The sequence below is a fragment of the Schistocerca nitens genome, chromosome 7 (assembly GCF_023898315.1).
Source record: "Schistocerca nitens isolate TAMUIC-IGC-003100 chromosome 7, iqSchNite1.1, whole genome shotgun sequence".
In the NCBI taxonomy this organism is placed as follows: domain Eukaryota; kingdom Metazoa; phylum Arthropoda; class Insecta; order Orthoptera; family Acrididae; genus Schistocerca; species Schistocerca nitens.
Window position 1 is genome coordinate 598,936,700 of NC_064620.1, and position 17,403 is coordinate 598,954,102.

Consider the following 17,403-nt stretch of genomic DNA (forward strand, 5'->3'; position numbering starts at 1 on the left):
ATTCATAGCGGACTATGGGGCACATACTTTGGTACATGCACAATAATCACAACGTTTATATTGACCGAGATAATGAGGCAAGTACATGTTTTTTAAATGGGACGCTATACTTTTTTTACCATCATTCTAACGCTCTGGAAAAGACGCGTATAGTGATGTAACGCATGTTGCTATTGTGATTCAAACTTCGCTTAAAAGACGCTGGGAAATGTTGTACGATTGAAGGTCGAGGCGGTCGGAAGCGGCTGCAGATTAAACACGCCTCGCGCGACCCGCAGGCCGAGTTGCCGTGCTCAATGCAGCATGCACGGCCTACGCTACGTAGGTAAATCCTCATCCGCCCTCTTTTAAGCAAATTTTGAATCACAATAGCAACATGCGTTACATCACTATACGCGTCTTTTCCAGAGCGTTCGAATGATGGTTTAAAAAGTATAGCGTCCCATTTAAAAAACATGTACTTGCCTCATTAGCTCGGTCAATACAAACGTTGTGATTATTGTGCATGTACCAAAGTATGTGCCCCATAGTCCGCTATGATTCGCCGGAAACCGCATGCCGATACGTGCAATCGCCTCCAGAATAAAGGGGGTGTTACGTCTTACGTGACTCACCCTGTATATGAGAGAGAGAGAGAGAGAGAGAGAGAGAGTCCCCTGCCTAAGAGTGAGACAAATTATCTGGTGTCTCGGCAGATTTTTTCAATTTAGTTTTTGCGTTGTGTAACTGGGATCAGACCAAACAAACATGGCTCATCACACCTTTCACGTGACACGCATGTCGATGGAAAGCATCAGTTTGTATCCTGTCACAAATAAAATTATTTTTAAATCGGAATTACATATGCCGATCCGGTAGAGTGGACGCCATTAGGCCTACTGCAGTATCTGTTTTATCGGCACCTGTGAGCAGGGACAGTGAAGCGCGAAGAGTGACGAGTGCTGCAGCAGCGACTGGGGGGCGTCGCTGCGCGGCAGCAGCAGTCAGCGCAGGCCAGGGAAGACCTGACACCGCTGCAGTACTGCTTGTGCTTCGTGTTTCACTGTCCCTGTTAATACGTACCGATAAAAATAATATCGCACAAAATCAATCTGTGAGAGCTGTGCAGAATGTACACATAAAATTCTGCATTTAAAATCATTTTCTGTCGACACTGGGGGTGACACGAAAAAGGTGGTGAACCGTATTTGTATAGGATAACTCTAATTTCATAATGCAAATGACTGCGGAAACACTAGGGGAAATCCCCCTGACAATACTTCGGATGAAATTCTATACAGATCTCTGGCTTATCAAAGCTGAATCGGCCTCAACTACAAAAAATATGAAAATATAGTTTTTTGAGGGTTAAGCAAACAGAAGCGACAGTAACAAATATAAGCGTGAAATTGTTACAGTGAAGAGTAAACTTTGGCTCCCCACACTATACAAGAAAATAAAAGGACAAAGCGTTCACCAACGGGACAGTTAACGGGTGAATGCAGCGAAGGACGCGGGAACCAACTATCCAACACATTTTTAGGCGGTTTACCACACTTTCCACAGATGGCTAGAGCAGTTGCACTCTGTCGCTACAGGCGTAATAACCGCGAAAGCTGACAGCGGACTACTTTCTTCAATCAAACAAGAATTCTGAGTGATAATGATCTAATTTTTTTTTAAAAAAAAGAGGCAACATTGTTGGAGTACATTTGCAATTATATGAGAAGCTATGGTGAGTAACTGACACCTATGTCACATGTTTGTCTCATGAACTTTTAGCTAAACTGATGTGTCTTAGACACTTTACTAAGGGGCTGATGGAGTCAAGCATAAATAACTAAAGAAACCTGCCAATCGATTACATAACTCAGAGAGGTTATAAAATTTTAGCAGGGCGACTTACAGCACCATTATCAATAAAATGCGGATTCAACAGGAATGCTTTCAGGCAACAACAATATATGCAACTGACATGGAACCACCCATTGAAATGCCCAAGGTTATCAACTGCAAGATGATGGTTCTGGTGATAAACAAGGTGGTTGAGTTAGAGGGAGCCAAACAAAGTTTAACAACGTATGTCCAAATGACAGGAGTGAAAAGGAGGTGTAGGAGTTCCTAGCTCTCAGAACTAGACGTGTCTACCAGCAACCTAACATAACCTGTATTCACGTGACTGAAGAGAGGTGTAACTGGGATATAATATCGTACCTGGCGCGAAATGTGTAGTTTAATTAAGAGCATAAACTTAATGAAATTCGGGCACCAATAAAGGTGCGTGGCATGAAAACTAGGATATGCTCCAAAATATATCATCAAATAAATTATTTAGAAGCAGTTCTTCTAATACCTACCACATTTGTCAAAAGAAGAGAGACAAAGTTATGTTAGAATATAGAGAGTGCCAACATCCTCAACACTATCTTCTTAGCCTGAACACTGCAGCACGCTCATGTATAACTGGGTGGAACTCAATCAATAGCACTGAACATCAGAAGAAGCAAGGAAATAATTCAAAACAAACACTACCGTGTATTCAAATATCTTATGACACTGTGGCCCCTGAGAAAGATATCCCAATGAACAGAGGACAGATAAATCCACAACTAAGTTTATTCATCAGTAACACATGGAAACCAGTTACTTCCAAGAAAAAATTAATATTTCCTTACAGACTGCATTAATCAAAGTCAGCAGGTACGAGGTAATACTCCCCTGCCAGAGGGAAGCTATACAGGATTCTATTAAGCGCAGGTTCACAATTCCTGTAATGCCATCTAGTCTACAGAATGCTATATGAAACTGGGTGACGATGAAAATAACTTGAATCAGCATAGTAAACGACAGGCATATTGAACAGCAGCACGCCTTTCCACCAAACTGGACTGATCACCATTAATTTAGGCATGTCATGCTGACATAGTTGCAAGAACAACTTGTACGTGACACTACAAACAACAGAGACCCATCCATACGTACCTGGAGGTAATTACCAAATTCAAGCAAATCCCGAACACCATATTGAGATGAACAAAGGAAAAAAAACTTAGTGTTAAGGGCTTAACGAAATCTGCAAGGTGAACATCACTGATATGGAAAACACCTTACACAGAAATACGAAAAGTAGCGTATATAAGCTACTTTAAATCCATTATTAGGTATGGTTTTCTTTTTTTCGGTAATTTGGCGAACATAGTGCAAAAACTAAAAATACAGAAAGAACTTTTTGAAATATATGTCACTGTAAATCATTAACAACCATGTCATAAGTTATTTATATTATTTACATTAACAGTGCCATCCCCATATATTTATGAGATTATTGTCTTTTTGTGCGACACATAAATTATTCGAAGGAAAATATTTTGGTCATTTGCATGACGAAAGAAACAACGAAAATTTTAAACTTCCCACCCACCGTTTCAAACTGTACACTTAAGGACCTCAATAAATTTATAATAAATTACAAGGGAAGAAATTAATACTGATGAATGTAGGTTCACTTAACAGGAAGTTACGAGGCTGACAGTGAAATATTATTACTCGGACGTACGTATGAATTCGTCCAGGACAAACTGGAAATTTGAGCTGGATGCAATGTGTTCCATATCTCAAAGCATATAATTTTAGTTGGTTGGCTGGCTGGTTGATTTGAGGGAGGGGACCAAACAGCGAGGTCATCCGTCCCATCAGATTAGGGAAGGATGTGGAAGAAAGTCGGTTGTGCCCTTTCAGAGGAACCACCCCAGCATTTGCCTGAAGCGATTAAGGGAAATCACGGAAAAGCTAAATCAGGATGGCCGGGCGTAGATTTGAACCATCGTCCTCGTGAATACGAGTCCAGTGTGCTAACAACTGTACATGCTTTTAAGGTACTGTAAATGTTTGACGTGTCTCCCATACACAAACCAAATGGATTGCATATATATGCAACTCAGCCTTCCAGTACATGTAGGACTGGAGCAGGTGGTTTTTTGCAATGGAAGTGATCATGGGACAACCAGCTGCTAATTAGTACTGGTCTAAGAAAATGCACAATAATAATGAGACCATGTGACAGGCTAAATGACAAAATGACATACAACATTAGTGATTCAAATTAGTTTACTGCTGATTACTATTACAACAGCACCTGTGGTAGACACCATGTACACGAACCACCTTGGTTGCTCCGTACCAGAGTGGCTGATCACGCATTTCAAGATTTGACCCTCATTTGCACATCTGACTTTCACCTCTACCAGAGTTCTAAGCTTTAAAAGGATATAGCACCATTGCTAGTAGTCCATGTTAAACTGTGAGTCCAGGTGAACTGTCGCATATACCAGGGGCTTGCAAATGTGCACTAATTCCACCACGGGCACACTTAGGAAAGCAATATCGGGATCAAAATGACTTTCAGACTGTTGGCCACTGTACAGTCATTCGAAATTGTAATTTTCTATCTCACTATTCAATAGGAAAGATCATGAAGCTGCGTGCATAATTGTCACAAGAGTAAGAACTATTTTTAATTCACAAACTATATGAGATCTTAGTAATTTTGTTTGTTTGTACAGAATCATTTTCAGTACAAATCAGAGTCATGTGCATAAAATATTTGTAGAAAATGTAGCTGGACACTGGATTTATCAACTGTAATATCTCCCTTGGCAGAATAAGAAAATGACTTTGTTCTGAAGGGGGAGAACACATTGGGAGGCTGTTTGACACTGAGTTTTTGGGATTTTTTTTTTCGTTAGGAAGAATTTAATCAAATTCTGACATCGTTTCATTCGTATTTCGAACAGTTTTTGTAAACTTCTTGAATAATTTCAGCCAAAAATAACAAATTACGCTGTGATGTTCGCTGAAGGTTGTGAGTATAGTTCTCCAATTGCATGCTATCCCAATTTTCATCTGAAATAAAAAAAGGTTTTGGTTTTACATTAATAATTTATTTTCTAAGAATATGAACCTCAGTGCAGCTGAAAATAATGAAAATTAATAAAATCGTGGTATCATCTCGCAAGTTAATTCATATAATTCTTAATTTTATAAAGAATCATACTATTAATTTTCATAATGATCAGTTCTACATTTTTTGAATTGGACTGCATGCAAATGTGAAAATTCATTTCGAGATAAACGCGTTTCAAACATAAATTCTCGGAAACAAGAAATTCTAGGAAGTTAACAATAACGTAAACTGCTTACCGATTAATCTGCGATTCCAGCACCAAATAGTAATCCTTCTTCTTCTTCATAGGCTTCGTTTTGCGCTTGCAGCAGTGCTTTCCGAGCTTCTTTCGATTCCAATGAACTACGTCGATTCTGCCGGCTCACGACCTGGTTATCCATTTATTCGGCGTAATTGAAGCTTTGCGTGCCAACTACAATTCCTGCCTCGTTTATGACAATCAGAAGGGACTAATTTCCTTCATTCAATAGGCCCGCTGCTAAATACGATGCCAATTCAACGACTTTTATTCCGGAGTGCAAGTGATTAGAAGCTAATCGCCAAATAGTGGAATTAAAACTTTCATTATTATTTTATGTGTGGGCACCTAAACATATCTCCAGTAATTCATCCCTTGATAACTCTTCATATATTGGAATAATGTGCACTCGGTTTAATGCTCATAAAATCTAAAATAATGCAATTTCGCTCTGAAATTTCGACAGCTTCTTCTTGAATAGTTAAGCCAAAGATTTATGTAATAAAAAATCGGATTTTTTGAACCTCATAATGTGGCTTCTCCCCTTAACTGCCTTTCGACTGTAAAGCATTTGCTCCATTTTAGTCAACACAACATTAAACTTGCAGTTTGAGATGTGAGAGTGAAGGTATCGCCTACTAGGACCGTAGTAATGCTGTCATGTGTCAGTGACGACGCGTTGTACCTTGCTACACTCCTGGAAATGGAAAAAAGAACACATTGACACCGGTGTGTCAGACCCACCATACTTGCTCCGGACACTGCGAGAGGGCTGTACAAGCAATGATCACACGCACGGCACAGCGGACACACCAGGAACCGCGGTGTTGGCCGCCGAATGGCGCTAGCTGCGCAGCATTTGTGCACCGCCGCCGTCAGTGTCAGCCAGTTTGCCGTGGCATACGGAGCTCCATCGCAGTCTTTAACACTGGTAGCATGCCGCGACAGCGTGGACGTGAACCGCATGTGCAGTTGACGGACTTTGAGCGAGGGCGTATAGTGGGCATGCGGGAGGCCGGGTGGACGTACCGCCGAATTGCTCAACACGTGGGGGCGTGAGGTCTCCACAGTACATCGATGTTGTCGCCAGTGGTCGGCGGAAGGTGCACGTGCCCGTCGACCTGGGACCGGACCGCAGCGACGCACGGATGCACGCCAAGACCGTAGGATCCTACGCAGTGCCGTAGGGGACCGCACCGCCACTTACCAGCAAATTAGGGACACTGTTGCTCCTGGGGTATCGGCGAGGACCATTCGCAACCGTCTCCATGAAGCTGGGCTACGGTCCCGCACACCGTTAGGCCGTCTTCCGCTCACGCCCCAACATCGTGCAGCCCGCCTCCAGTGGTGTCGCGACAGGCGTGAATGGAGGGACGAATGGAGACGTGTCGTCTTCAGCGATGAGAGTCGCTTCTACCTTGGTGCCAATGATGGTCGTATGCGTGTTTGGCGCCGTGCAGGTGAGCGCCACAATCAGGACTGCATACGACCGAGGCACACAGGGCCAACACCCGGCATCATGGTGTGGGGAGCGATCTCCTACACTGGCCGTACACCACTGGTGATCGTCGAGGGGACACTGAATAGTGCACGGTATATCCAAACCGTCATCGAACCCATCGTTCTACCATTCCTAGACCGGCAAGGGAACTTGCTGTTCCAACAGGACAATGCACGTCCGCATGTATCCCGGCCACCCAACGTGCTCTAGAAGGTGTAAGTCAACTACCCTGGCCAGCAAGATCTCCGGATCTGTCCCCCATTGAGCATGTTTGGGACTGGATGAAGCGTCGTCTCACGCGGTCTGCACGTCCAGCACGAACGCTGGTCCAACCAAGGCGCCAGGTGGAAATGGCATGGCAAGCCGTTCCACAGGACTACATCCAGCATCTCTACGATCGTCTCCATGGGAGAATAGCAGCCTGCATTGCTGCGAAAGGTGGATATTAGAGGCCGTCAACTGTCGCCGTATTCCCGCTCGTTCTCGTAAGCGAGACTGAACAGCGAGAATGCTGCCTGCGAGATTATCGTGTTCCGAGAGCGCCGTCTCGATAACGAGGCGACCCGACACTCTCGGCTGGCCACCCTCTGCGCCGCCGGTCGCATGGGGCTGTTCCCAACGCGGATCGTACTGTGTGCGGCTATCCGACTTACAAGTATACTGGTGAGGAATATGCACGTGTGACATGTCACAGTTGTGCTGGTGTGTATGAATTCATTTTGGGAGAACCAAGACACATTACGGTCGAACGATTCAAAACTGAGACATTCCAACAAATCCAGTCCACGTAATTATCAAAGTAAAGCTGCTAAAGTTTCCTGTAAAAGTGCTATCAGTGGTGGCATTCAGGTTACTCAGAAACTGTCATGAAACGGCGACAAGGGAAATCGTGAAACCTTATGATAAAGCAAGAGTTAACGACTATAAATTATTTTCTACATGAAGATGCGCTTATCGTGGGGTCTAAGCATTAACACGAGGTCATTTCGTGAAGTAGCAAGGAAAACTAGCCACCCACTTTCCTGCCTATCATAGATATTTATGTTGAATTTTGTGTGTGTGCGTTTAGTACTTACGGTGGTTTTTAAAGTGACGTCTCATTTTACAAATGTTTCCTATTTCGTGTGTAACTTCGCACACGCAAGATTTCCTTTCGCGGAATTAGTTTTGAAGTTTATTGCATTTATGCTTGTGTTTATTTCTTCCTCTTTATTTAGCTATTATCCCACTGTTTCTTCACTCTTCGACGACTTAATACGGTGCATTGTATTTATTACGATCTCCGTCAGCATTGAAGATTGTCGTCAACTAGTGCAAGGTTGTTAACATATCTGTTTCAGAGTTAAGTTTGTAACGTTTACTGTCAAAGCTAATTGTGTAACTTTTGTTTTTTATTTTTATTTTGTTGTAGGCCGTAGTTCTATAAAAGATATTTCACTTTTGCAACAATGCTGTACAGGTAGAATGTTCGAGAAGGCAGGGGCTTTGGACTTATGAACAGTCTTTCGCAGGCTCTGTAGCTACATACTTAGAACGCTTGAAGGAAACGACCACCTTCTGAGGTGCTCGACTTTTCAGGTCATAGGTGCTTAATGTATTAATCACTGTACGTAGTTACCGTTTGTTATCGTTTGATACCCTTCTATTAACCATCTCTGCCTTGGAATTTTATTTTTATATGCTGTGTTTTCTGACTGAAAATATACAAATCACAGCAACAGAGATAAGAAAAACTACAAAAAACTGGATCCACCTCTTGCTAAAGCTGAAAGAACCTTAAGATTACGATGCTTGAACTCAACAAAGAGAAATGCGTTATGGAATGATGTTTTGAGGTAACTCATCACTTAGAAAGAAAATACTGATTGCACAATAGAGAGCAGTAAAAATAATATGCTATGTTCACTCACGGAAATCATGTAGACACAACAATCTTCAAGGAGATTGGCATTTTAACTGCGCCGTCAAAATACATATATTTGCTAATGACATTCGTTATAAACAGCCCATCACAGTTTGAGAAGAACAGTATTGTCCATAGGGAGAACACTAGAGGGAAAAAAGATCTGACCCATTGTTAAAGCTGTCAGTGGCTCAGAAAGGAGTTCAGTATGCAGCAACAAATATCTCTGATCATTTGCCCAATAACATAAAATGTCTGGCAGGTAGCGAAGTAAGTTCAAATCGTACCTAAAAATTAAAATATCTGGCAGGTAGCAAAGTGAGTTTTAAATCGAACTTAAAAATCACTTCTCCTGGACAACTTCTGTTCCATTGAAGAATGTCTGTTGAAAAGGTGGTAGCCAGAGAAAAAGAGACGCTCTTTCCACATCATTTCCATAAAACAATCATTCAAATGATCTATCGAACATTTAACTAACTGACCAACCAAAGACTGTTGTACCGGCAGTTGTACAATAGCACCCAAAAGAAAAACGATTTTAAGCAGCAGCTAAGGATGTGATCCACCTGCTAAACAGTACGTTGGAATAAATCTGTTATTTAGTGAGGAAGTTGCGTCTTATACACAACCAGTTTTCTTCTACTCAAGCGATGTAAACGACCGTAGTACACAATAATAAATTCATTTTATTAAAAGAAAGTATACATATTCAAAACGAGTAATGTAGAATATAGTTTCGCAAATTAATCTGAAACCTTAATTCAGCAGTCCCATTTCTGAAGATATTGCACTGCAGTTGAGTCTGTTCCCCTGTTAGTACCATAGTTACACGACAATTTACGTTACTCAGTATGAAGTATGTAAAATTCACTGCATAATTGTGCAGTCACTACTTATCACTTCTCAATATTATATTTGATTACGTACACATCTCAGAAAACCAGTTGTCAGTTGCCTTTGCTTCTGTGATTCAAATTTAGCTTATTTGGTTCTCTGATTGTTATGAATGATGAGAATATCATTAACGCGATCGGAATCTAGACAACTTCTTTTCTGAGTCAGTACCAACCTTGCTTTACTAAAATTTCTTTCACTCGAGGCAGGTATACAGAAAACCTCTTTGCTGAGTTTCGACAGGGCACACGAATTTGTTTTCCACCATGAAAGAAGGTACGTGAACTCGTCGTTTGGACTCTCCATGTTCATATATTTCTCAACCTCATCTTTCGATTTTGAGGTGAATGTTGACCAATTTTGAGATTTTTTTGTGGGAGAAGGCATGACATCTTTGGTTACGTTTGTATCAACAACGTTATTTAACATTTTTCGCACATCGTGATGAATTTTTTCTCTTCTTTCTTCGGGTAAAACTAATAGTTCCTTGAAACAGGGATGCAAGGACGTTGCCACGTAATGAATGTCATGTAGTTCATTTACAACTTTCTGTTTTATAAATAATTCTGCCTTTTTCTTTAGCTTACACATTGTTACATCGTCGCTTCCAGCTTCGCAAAGACCTATCAGATTCAAAATCCACGGCACTACAAATAGTAGTTTTGGCTCATTGTCTCCTTCCAAATCGTCCGTGCCCTCTTTGAAAACCTTCAGAAATTGAATAACGCTTTCCACAGTCGCATTCTGATACGACGTCATCATCTCGTGTTTGACTGAATCACGCAGAACGGTTTCTACTTGGTCTCTCTGTGAATGGAATGGGTCTAACATCATGTACACACTGTTCCACCTGGTTTCTACATCATGGTGTAAGGTTTTATCTAATCTCGCGACTAAGCCAGATCGCTTCATAAATCCTACTAGTTTACGTACAGTCAGGATGGAGTCATACACTCCAGGAATCTCATCCATTAACAAACCTTCATTGAATGTGTGCCTCAGTGCTGTATTAATACAGTGCATCACACATGGGAGTCGTTTGTGTGCTTCTAGTGCTTTCTTGATGTTAGCTCCTTGGTCTGTAACGAAAGTAACCTGTCTTAGTTCCGAGGACATTATCTGCAACTCTGCCATTTGTTCATATATTTCCGTAATGATATGTTCACCAATCTTGGCAACATCAGGAAACCTCGTTGTTAAGAGTACACTGTTTATTAGTTTCCATTTGTCCGTCGACTCATCAATATAACTGGATGTGACAGTCAGGTAATGGGTCTTAAAAATGGTTCAAATGGCTCTGAGCACTATGGGACTTAACATCTATGGTCATCAGTCCCGTAGAACTTAGAACTACTTAAACCTAACTAACCTAAGGACATCACACACATCCATGCCCGAGGCAGGATTGGAACCTGCGACCGTAGCAGTCGCGCAGCTCCGGACTGAGCGCCTATAATGGGTCTTACGATAACTGTCTATCCACAGATCGCACGTCACTGAACACTTGTTTTTACCAATTGCTTCTTTCACTACTGAAGTACGTTCACTCCTGACTTGATCAGCCAATTCCTTAATATGTCATGCTACAGTCCTTGGGGAAGGTAGCACGTCTTGGGCGGTGATTTGTCCATATTTTGCTCCTTTCTTGAGCTAAGCTTACGAATCCTTCACCAGTTACCAGATTAAATGGTCGGAGGTCTGTTGCACACATTAAAACACATTTGTCCCTAATAGAGATATTTTATCAGCACTGGCAGTTGCAACGCTTGACAAGTGTTGATTATCCTTACACTTATGTCTGTTCATTCCAGTTGTGCTTCCTTTGTAAGCAAGCAATGCTCCACAATTTCCATTTTTGCACTGAACGTAAAACTGGAAGATGTGTATCTCTTTCAACAACCACCTGCAACAGTCGTGATAAACACCTTCATGTATGTTACGCGAAGACAATTTTTCTTTTCGTTTACGGACACAACAAACGTATCAATTCATTAAAAAATGCTAGACAAACGAAGCGATTCGATTAATCAAATGCTATCACGTATCGAATTCGGAATCTCTATTCTGTAATTACTAACAAGGGAACCTCCCCATCGCACCCCCCTCAGAATTCTGAGGGGGGTGCGATGGGGAGGTTCCCTTGTTAGTAATAATTGAAGAACTTCCTTAAATTTTTCCCAACTGGAACTGTCACTCCTTACTCCCACTTCATTTATCAGAATGTACGTCCCATCAGCAAGTTTCTTCAACACATCATCTTTTGTGATGGTAGTCATTGCATTGGTCCCGGTTCCGGAACCACTCATGCTGGGTTTAGTCCCGTGACAGTTCACTGCCTACCACTACGTTTCGATAATGCGAGTCTCTCGGCCACCTCGCGCTCTCGCAGTCTCGGGCCGGCACTTGCCCTATTCGACAATCCTCGTGTCAGCTCAGTTCCGTAGCGTGACGTCAGTCATCCCCACCTGACGCGCCTGTGCCAGCGATAATGAGCCACGTACTCAGCGAGAAGCGAGCGAGACTGAGCAGCGTTTTGACGTGCTCTAGTGGATATACACTGTACTAGTGCCGACATTGTGCATGCTCTGTTGCCTGTGTCTATGTGCCTGTGGTTCTGTCAGTGTGATCATGTGATGTATCTGACCCCAGGAATGTGTCAATAAAGTTTCCCCTTCCTGGGACAATGAATTCACGGTGTTCTTATTTCAATTTCCAGGAGTGTATATGTGTAAGCAGTTGGGGGTATACAGTGTGTCCAGGAATCGAAAATTTACTCGCTGTAGTTCGAATGATATTCTAGACAAGTGTCTGAAAATCCAATTTATCATCACAGTGTACGAGTTTTCCTCTTGCCTTGAGACACATGGCCACCACAAGAACTTAGTTAGAAAGGGTGTCTGTGTGTGTGGGAGGAGGGGAGGGGGGAGACACGTGTGCTCATTATCACGCAGATACATTGATCTGTGCAGTCTACATCCGCCAACAAGTGCTTCATGTATAGGGGGCAGGAGAAGAATTGGGTCATAGTTACATCAGAAATATTTCGACCAAATAGCTTCTTTGAAAACACTAATTTTCTATGTTCAAAAAGAGTATTTCATGAAATTTACGAATGACTAGACCGAAATTTTTTGCTGCCACTTTAGAAAAATATCTTCAGCAACAAAATGATCACTAAAATGAGATTGTTTGATAATGCGAAAAATATGTGTCATGGAGTGGACCATTGCCAGACTTATTACTTAGAGTAAACAACGTACAAATTTCCATGAAAATCAAGCTGACATTTGGTTCAGTGCTTGAAGGGAGCAGCCGTAAATGGCTTATACTAAGCCGACGAGTTCGACTGTTTCGACTGACAAACTACATTGTCGTTAGCCGCACTGGCTGTACTAGACATATTTACGTGCCTTCTCTTATCTTCTGGACCATTAATATTAATCACAAGGGCTAACAGTTGAGTGGAGAGTGCTTCCCATAATATCACAGGTGTGGCTGTTTAGACAAAGATGTTGTGCCCATAATATTATGGACATGGCATTCTTTCTAACATTGGAGACAACATAATATTATGGTCATGGCAACTTAAGTGTTAAATATCTCAAGACATGATTTGATTTGCGTGTTACATTAGCAAGTGTCAGAAGGGATAGCTGCACACAGATGACTGGTATAATCACTGTTGAGAATTCCTGTCAGTGGGGGGCAATGAGAGTTCAACAGTAATATCCCGAGCTTAAAGTTAGTCACTGTGATAAATGGATTATGAATTTTTGATGAAAGCTGTATGAAGACTCTGATGAGAGGATACTACTATAGATCTGTACCTTATACGCTGACTTATGGACTATTCTTTATCATAGAAAGGAGATTTCTAGATTGTCACTGGACAGATGAATATTCAGAATGGCTCACAGTTTAGTTCGTATGATAGTTGTCTTCATTTTGTGTGCATGTGTACAACAAAGTGTAATAATCTTTGTTTTTTACAGGAGCCTTTCGGAAGAGGAGAGAGCCAGAAGGTTGAGACAGGCTGCTACGGATGGGGCAGTGGAGGAACTGCGGGCTCTCCTCGCGGCAGGTGTGGATGTTGGGGCTGGCGATGAGAAGCTGCTGACTGCCCTGCACTGTGCAGCAAGGAAGGGACGTGTGCGGGCGGTGAGGTGTCTGCTGGATGGTGGCGCCCGGGTAGACACCAGGAGCAAGTTGCAGAGCACGCCTTTACACCTGGCTGCGTGGAAAGGCCACGCGGCTGTGGTGCGGGTCCTGCTGGCCTCCTCTGCTGACCCCAACGCGAGGAACAGATTTGGGATGACGCCGCTGGACAGAGCGGCACGCCACGGTCATGCAGAGGCGGCAGCTGCGCTGTTGGACGCAGGAGCTGACAGGAGTGCCAGGGATAGCGGTGGGGAAAGCCCCCTGGACCGCGCCAGGCAGAACGATCACCACGAGCTGATAGAGATGCTGACGTAATATTTACAGTCCAATGAACATACTTTGGGAAAAGGAATAATAATCACTGCATAGCTTCCCGTTATTTATAATCAAAAAATACAAAAAATTAATTACATCACTCATTTGTAACCATCATTGTGTAGTAGATATAATTCTTCTAGCAACATTTCAACAAGCGTGACAATGACAGTACTTTGCAAGCTATCTTTCTTTTGAGTAAATAGTCTGAAGAAACATTTCTCAAGAAATCTCTACAAAACTGAACAACATTTGGAAAATATTTGCTTTGATACTTTAAACAACAGTTCAGTCTGAAACTTGAGATAGCCAGGGATTCTTCCAGCACATAAAATGTTCAAAAAAATTACAGGATTGTAGTCAGATGAAGTCCTCGACAACCGCCAATACTTCGATTGTGAACACTTAACCATTTTAAAGTCACAAATGACGAAATATCAGCGATTGTCGAAGATGTGGCACTGTTGCACGCTCATAAGTTGATTTAACTAATCCTCTGCGTTATTTGATTACTGAAAAGTCATGTGCTATCTTAAAATAGTGTGAATTACACTATACCCAGATCACTACCATATAACCTGTATGGTTATAATACAACTTCAGTCCCAATCTCACGCTGAATCTACTTTTATGACTGCAGTACGGATTGTGTAATAGTTTGTTTGTTTAACTACATTATAACATTAGTCCATTACGTGGTGGGAAGATAATTACCTATCATCTGCTACCACATTTGAGGCGCACGGTTCCAAAATCCTCCTTATCCAGATTTGCAATTTTTTTCAGGAAACGAAAAATAGTTTCTTGCTCGCCTTCAGTAAAGCAAATGTGTTTATTGACGTTTATTATATCGAGGTACTTACATATATTGATATATCTGATTGTTGCATATAATTCGTCACATATAAGGAAGATATTTACAAATTAAGATTGGATAAGTCGTGTTTTGGAACTCAACATTGGATAAGGAGTTTGGAACTGTCATCATGGATAAGGGCGGGTTTTGCAAATGTAGCTAAAACTTAAAATTTGGTAATTTTCGTCATTAATTAAAATTATTATCGACATTTTTTTGTCATTCATGTCATTTGAAATCACAAAATATTTCAGTCATAGTACATAAAATATGAAATGCCAATAATTAAACTCAATATCAATCATAATGTAACAAAATTTTCCAAGAATGATAAGTAAATGTTGCAGGATACACATTACTAGCCTACATATCTTTAAAAGTGTAATAATGTGTATCCAGAATACAATTTGAGTGCTGATTTAAAAGAAAATCATTCATATTCTGAAATCAGTGTCTTCTTCATCACCTCATCCATTTTCCCCTTCGTATAGCTGTTCAGCGAAATGTTCACTGCTGGGATACGAGATGAGGTGCTCATTACTTTTCCAAGCTTTACCAAACCGTTGCGGGTGCAGTTTATTGATATCCTTTAGTTTTTACGGTTTTAGTGGCACACCTGTCGGTAGAGTACTTAAGCGAATATTGTTAATTTTCTGATGTTCCCTCAAGGGAGAACGGATAACACCAATCTCACATCTATAACTGCGCTAACCTCTAACCAAAACTGCAGACGTGCATTTCTTGAAGTTAATTCTTTTACACTGGTGAAGTCGGAAATGCAATCCACTTGGAGGTTTATTTATTTGAGATACATCATGTTTCCAGTTTTGTACGGGGAGATAACTTCCGAGCTTTAGAACAGTACCTTCTTCCTCAAACAGTTCAATGTATTCTGCAGGATCCGCAATCACATTTGTTATCCGCATCTTCTTCTCCGTTCTTCCAAATACATGGTCTGGAGGCAGGAAACAGTGCCCAACAACACGAAACGTTAGATGTAGTTCCTGAACGTTACTGGGAGATTCAAGCTTCAACCAATAACACAACATTACAACCATTACAAAAATCTTATTTTGGCCAGGGCATCCGTCTGCATACAGTTCAACATTTGTAACCTACCGTGGGTTCGAATAGCTCAGCTGCTAGTGCAAAGTGGATACAATTTCATTGCACCCTTTGGGGCTTTCATGGTTGAGCCAGTTATAGATCGTAACCGTTTTTTGTTTTGAGGAGATTTTGGCCTACATCTGCTGATTGTAAGATTATACTGCCTGGAGTAATATGCTGCTTGATCTTATATCTTCGATAAGACCGTATTACTCTGACAGTCGAAAGGAAATTTGTTCACCGGTGACTCTTCTTTCTGTAACAGAGCTTTCAAAGTAGCCCATTTGAGTTAACGCACAGGAAATGTTGTCATTGCAGATAACTTTTCTTTCGATGATAGGTAGGTTGACTTCATTTGCAGAGCGAGGAACTGACATTCAGAACATACATCAGTAGCTGGCGTCTTGAAACTAATATTATAATCAGTCACAAAAATGGTTCTGAAAGAATCGTACATCACTTTCATTTCCAGGAGGGCTCCTGAATTATAACTTCGCCATAATTTGCGAATACTTAGTTCCGTAGGCGAGTACAATCTCTTGGATTTGTGTCTATAGTAGTGAGAATCGACTGGCTGTAGTTTTTCAATGAAGACTTTAATCTCTTCTCGTGTTTTGAGATACCTGGGAGAGAACGTTTCACCTCATCTATTCTCCTCTGGTGACAGACCTGTGGTGAATGATTTCTTACACACATCTTTCACTGTGTTCTTGCCTATTCCCAGTATTGATAAGGTCTTCTGACAAATCTGTGCTAATGTGAGTCCACTGCTTGCGTTGACTCTGATGAAATACTTGACAGACATGCATTTCCTGGGACTGTTCGGCTTCATAGCTCTCTCTCCTTTTGCCACTTCTTGAAGTTGTGTATCTCAGATTAAATTCATCTTTTCTCACCTTGTCACTAAGCTCGTAATACGCTTGATGAAATCGCCTTACATCTTGCATTTTAAGTTCATTGCACTGGAAGACAGTTTTCGCGTGTTTGCAAGTGGGTATTGTTGGGAGGCGTTTTGAAACATACCTGAAACGAAGGATTAAGAGTACGGCGGTGATATTGTTTACAAAATAAATCTAACCAACTTCATTAGTTTTTATAAGGAAAGACTGAGACAGACAAAAGGTTATGTTGAAGCAAAATATAGGTAAGCTTGTTTACCTGTTCCGTTTAGCAGAATTCTGTTTCCATCTTGAAGGATCTTTTGTCTTCTTCCTGCTATGTACATGGCTGATCTCCAATGCACTTCCGTTTTCCGTCACTACAGAAAATGAGGTACACTGTTTTATTGAAACTCGAAACACCACTGGTATGTCTTACAAACACGTGGGTGAGAGAAACTGGCGCGAAATAATCGGGAACAGTATTTCCAACTGTTTCAAAGAATGCACAGTGAACTCGGCCCTTCATTAACATCGTACTAACGTTTACTTCATCCAGTATTATTTGAGATACATTCCAGCTGCGGTACCACATGTTTGGATAAGGTGGA

General features: G+C 41.4%; 1 protein-coding gene across 1 annotated transcript in view; it reads left to right on the plus strand.

The window, feature by feature from the left end:
- The window catches only part of LOC126195264 (ankyrin repeat domain-containing protein 65-like), a 59,878-nt gene extending 45,872 nt beyond the window's left edge, over positions 1-14,006 (plus strand). The window contains exon 2 of the mRNA XM_049933791.1: positions 13,471-14,006. Within this exon, the coding sequence (XP_049789748.1) occupies positions 13,471-13,951 (481 nt within the window). The 3' untranslated portion in view covers positions 13,952-14,006. The remainder of the gene's footprint in view (positions 1-13,470) is intronic.
- The last annotated feature ends 3,397 nt before the right edge of the window (positions 14,007-17,403 follow it).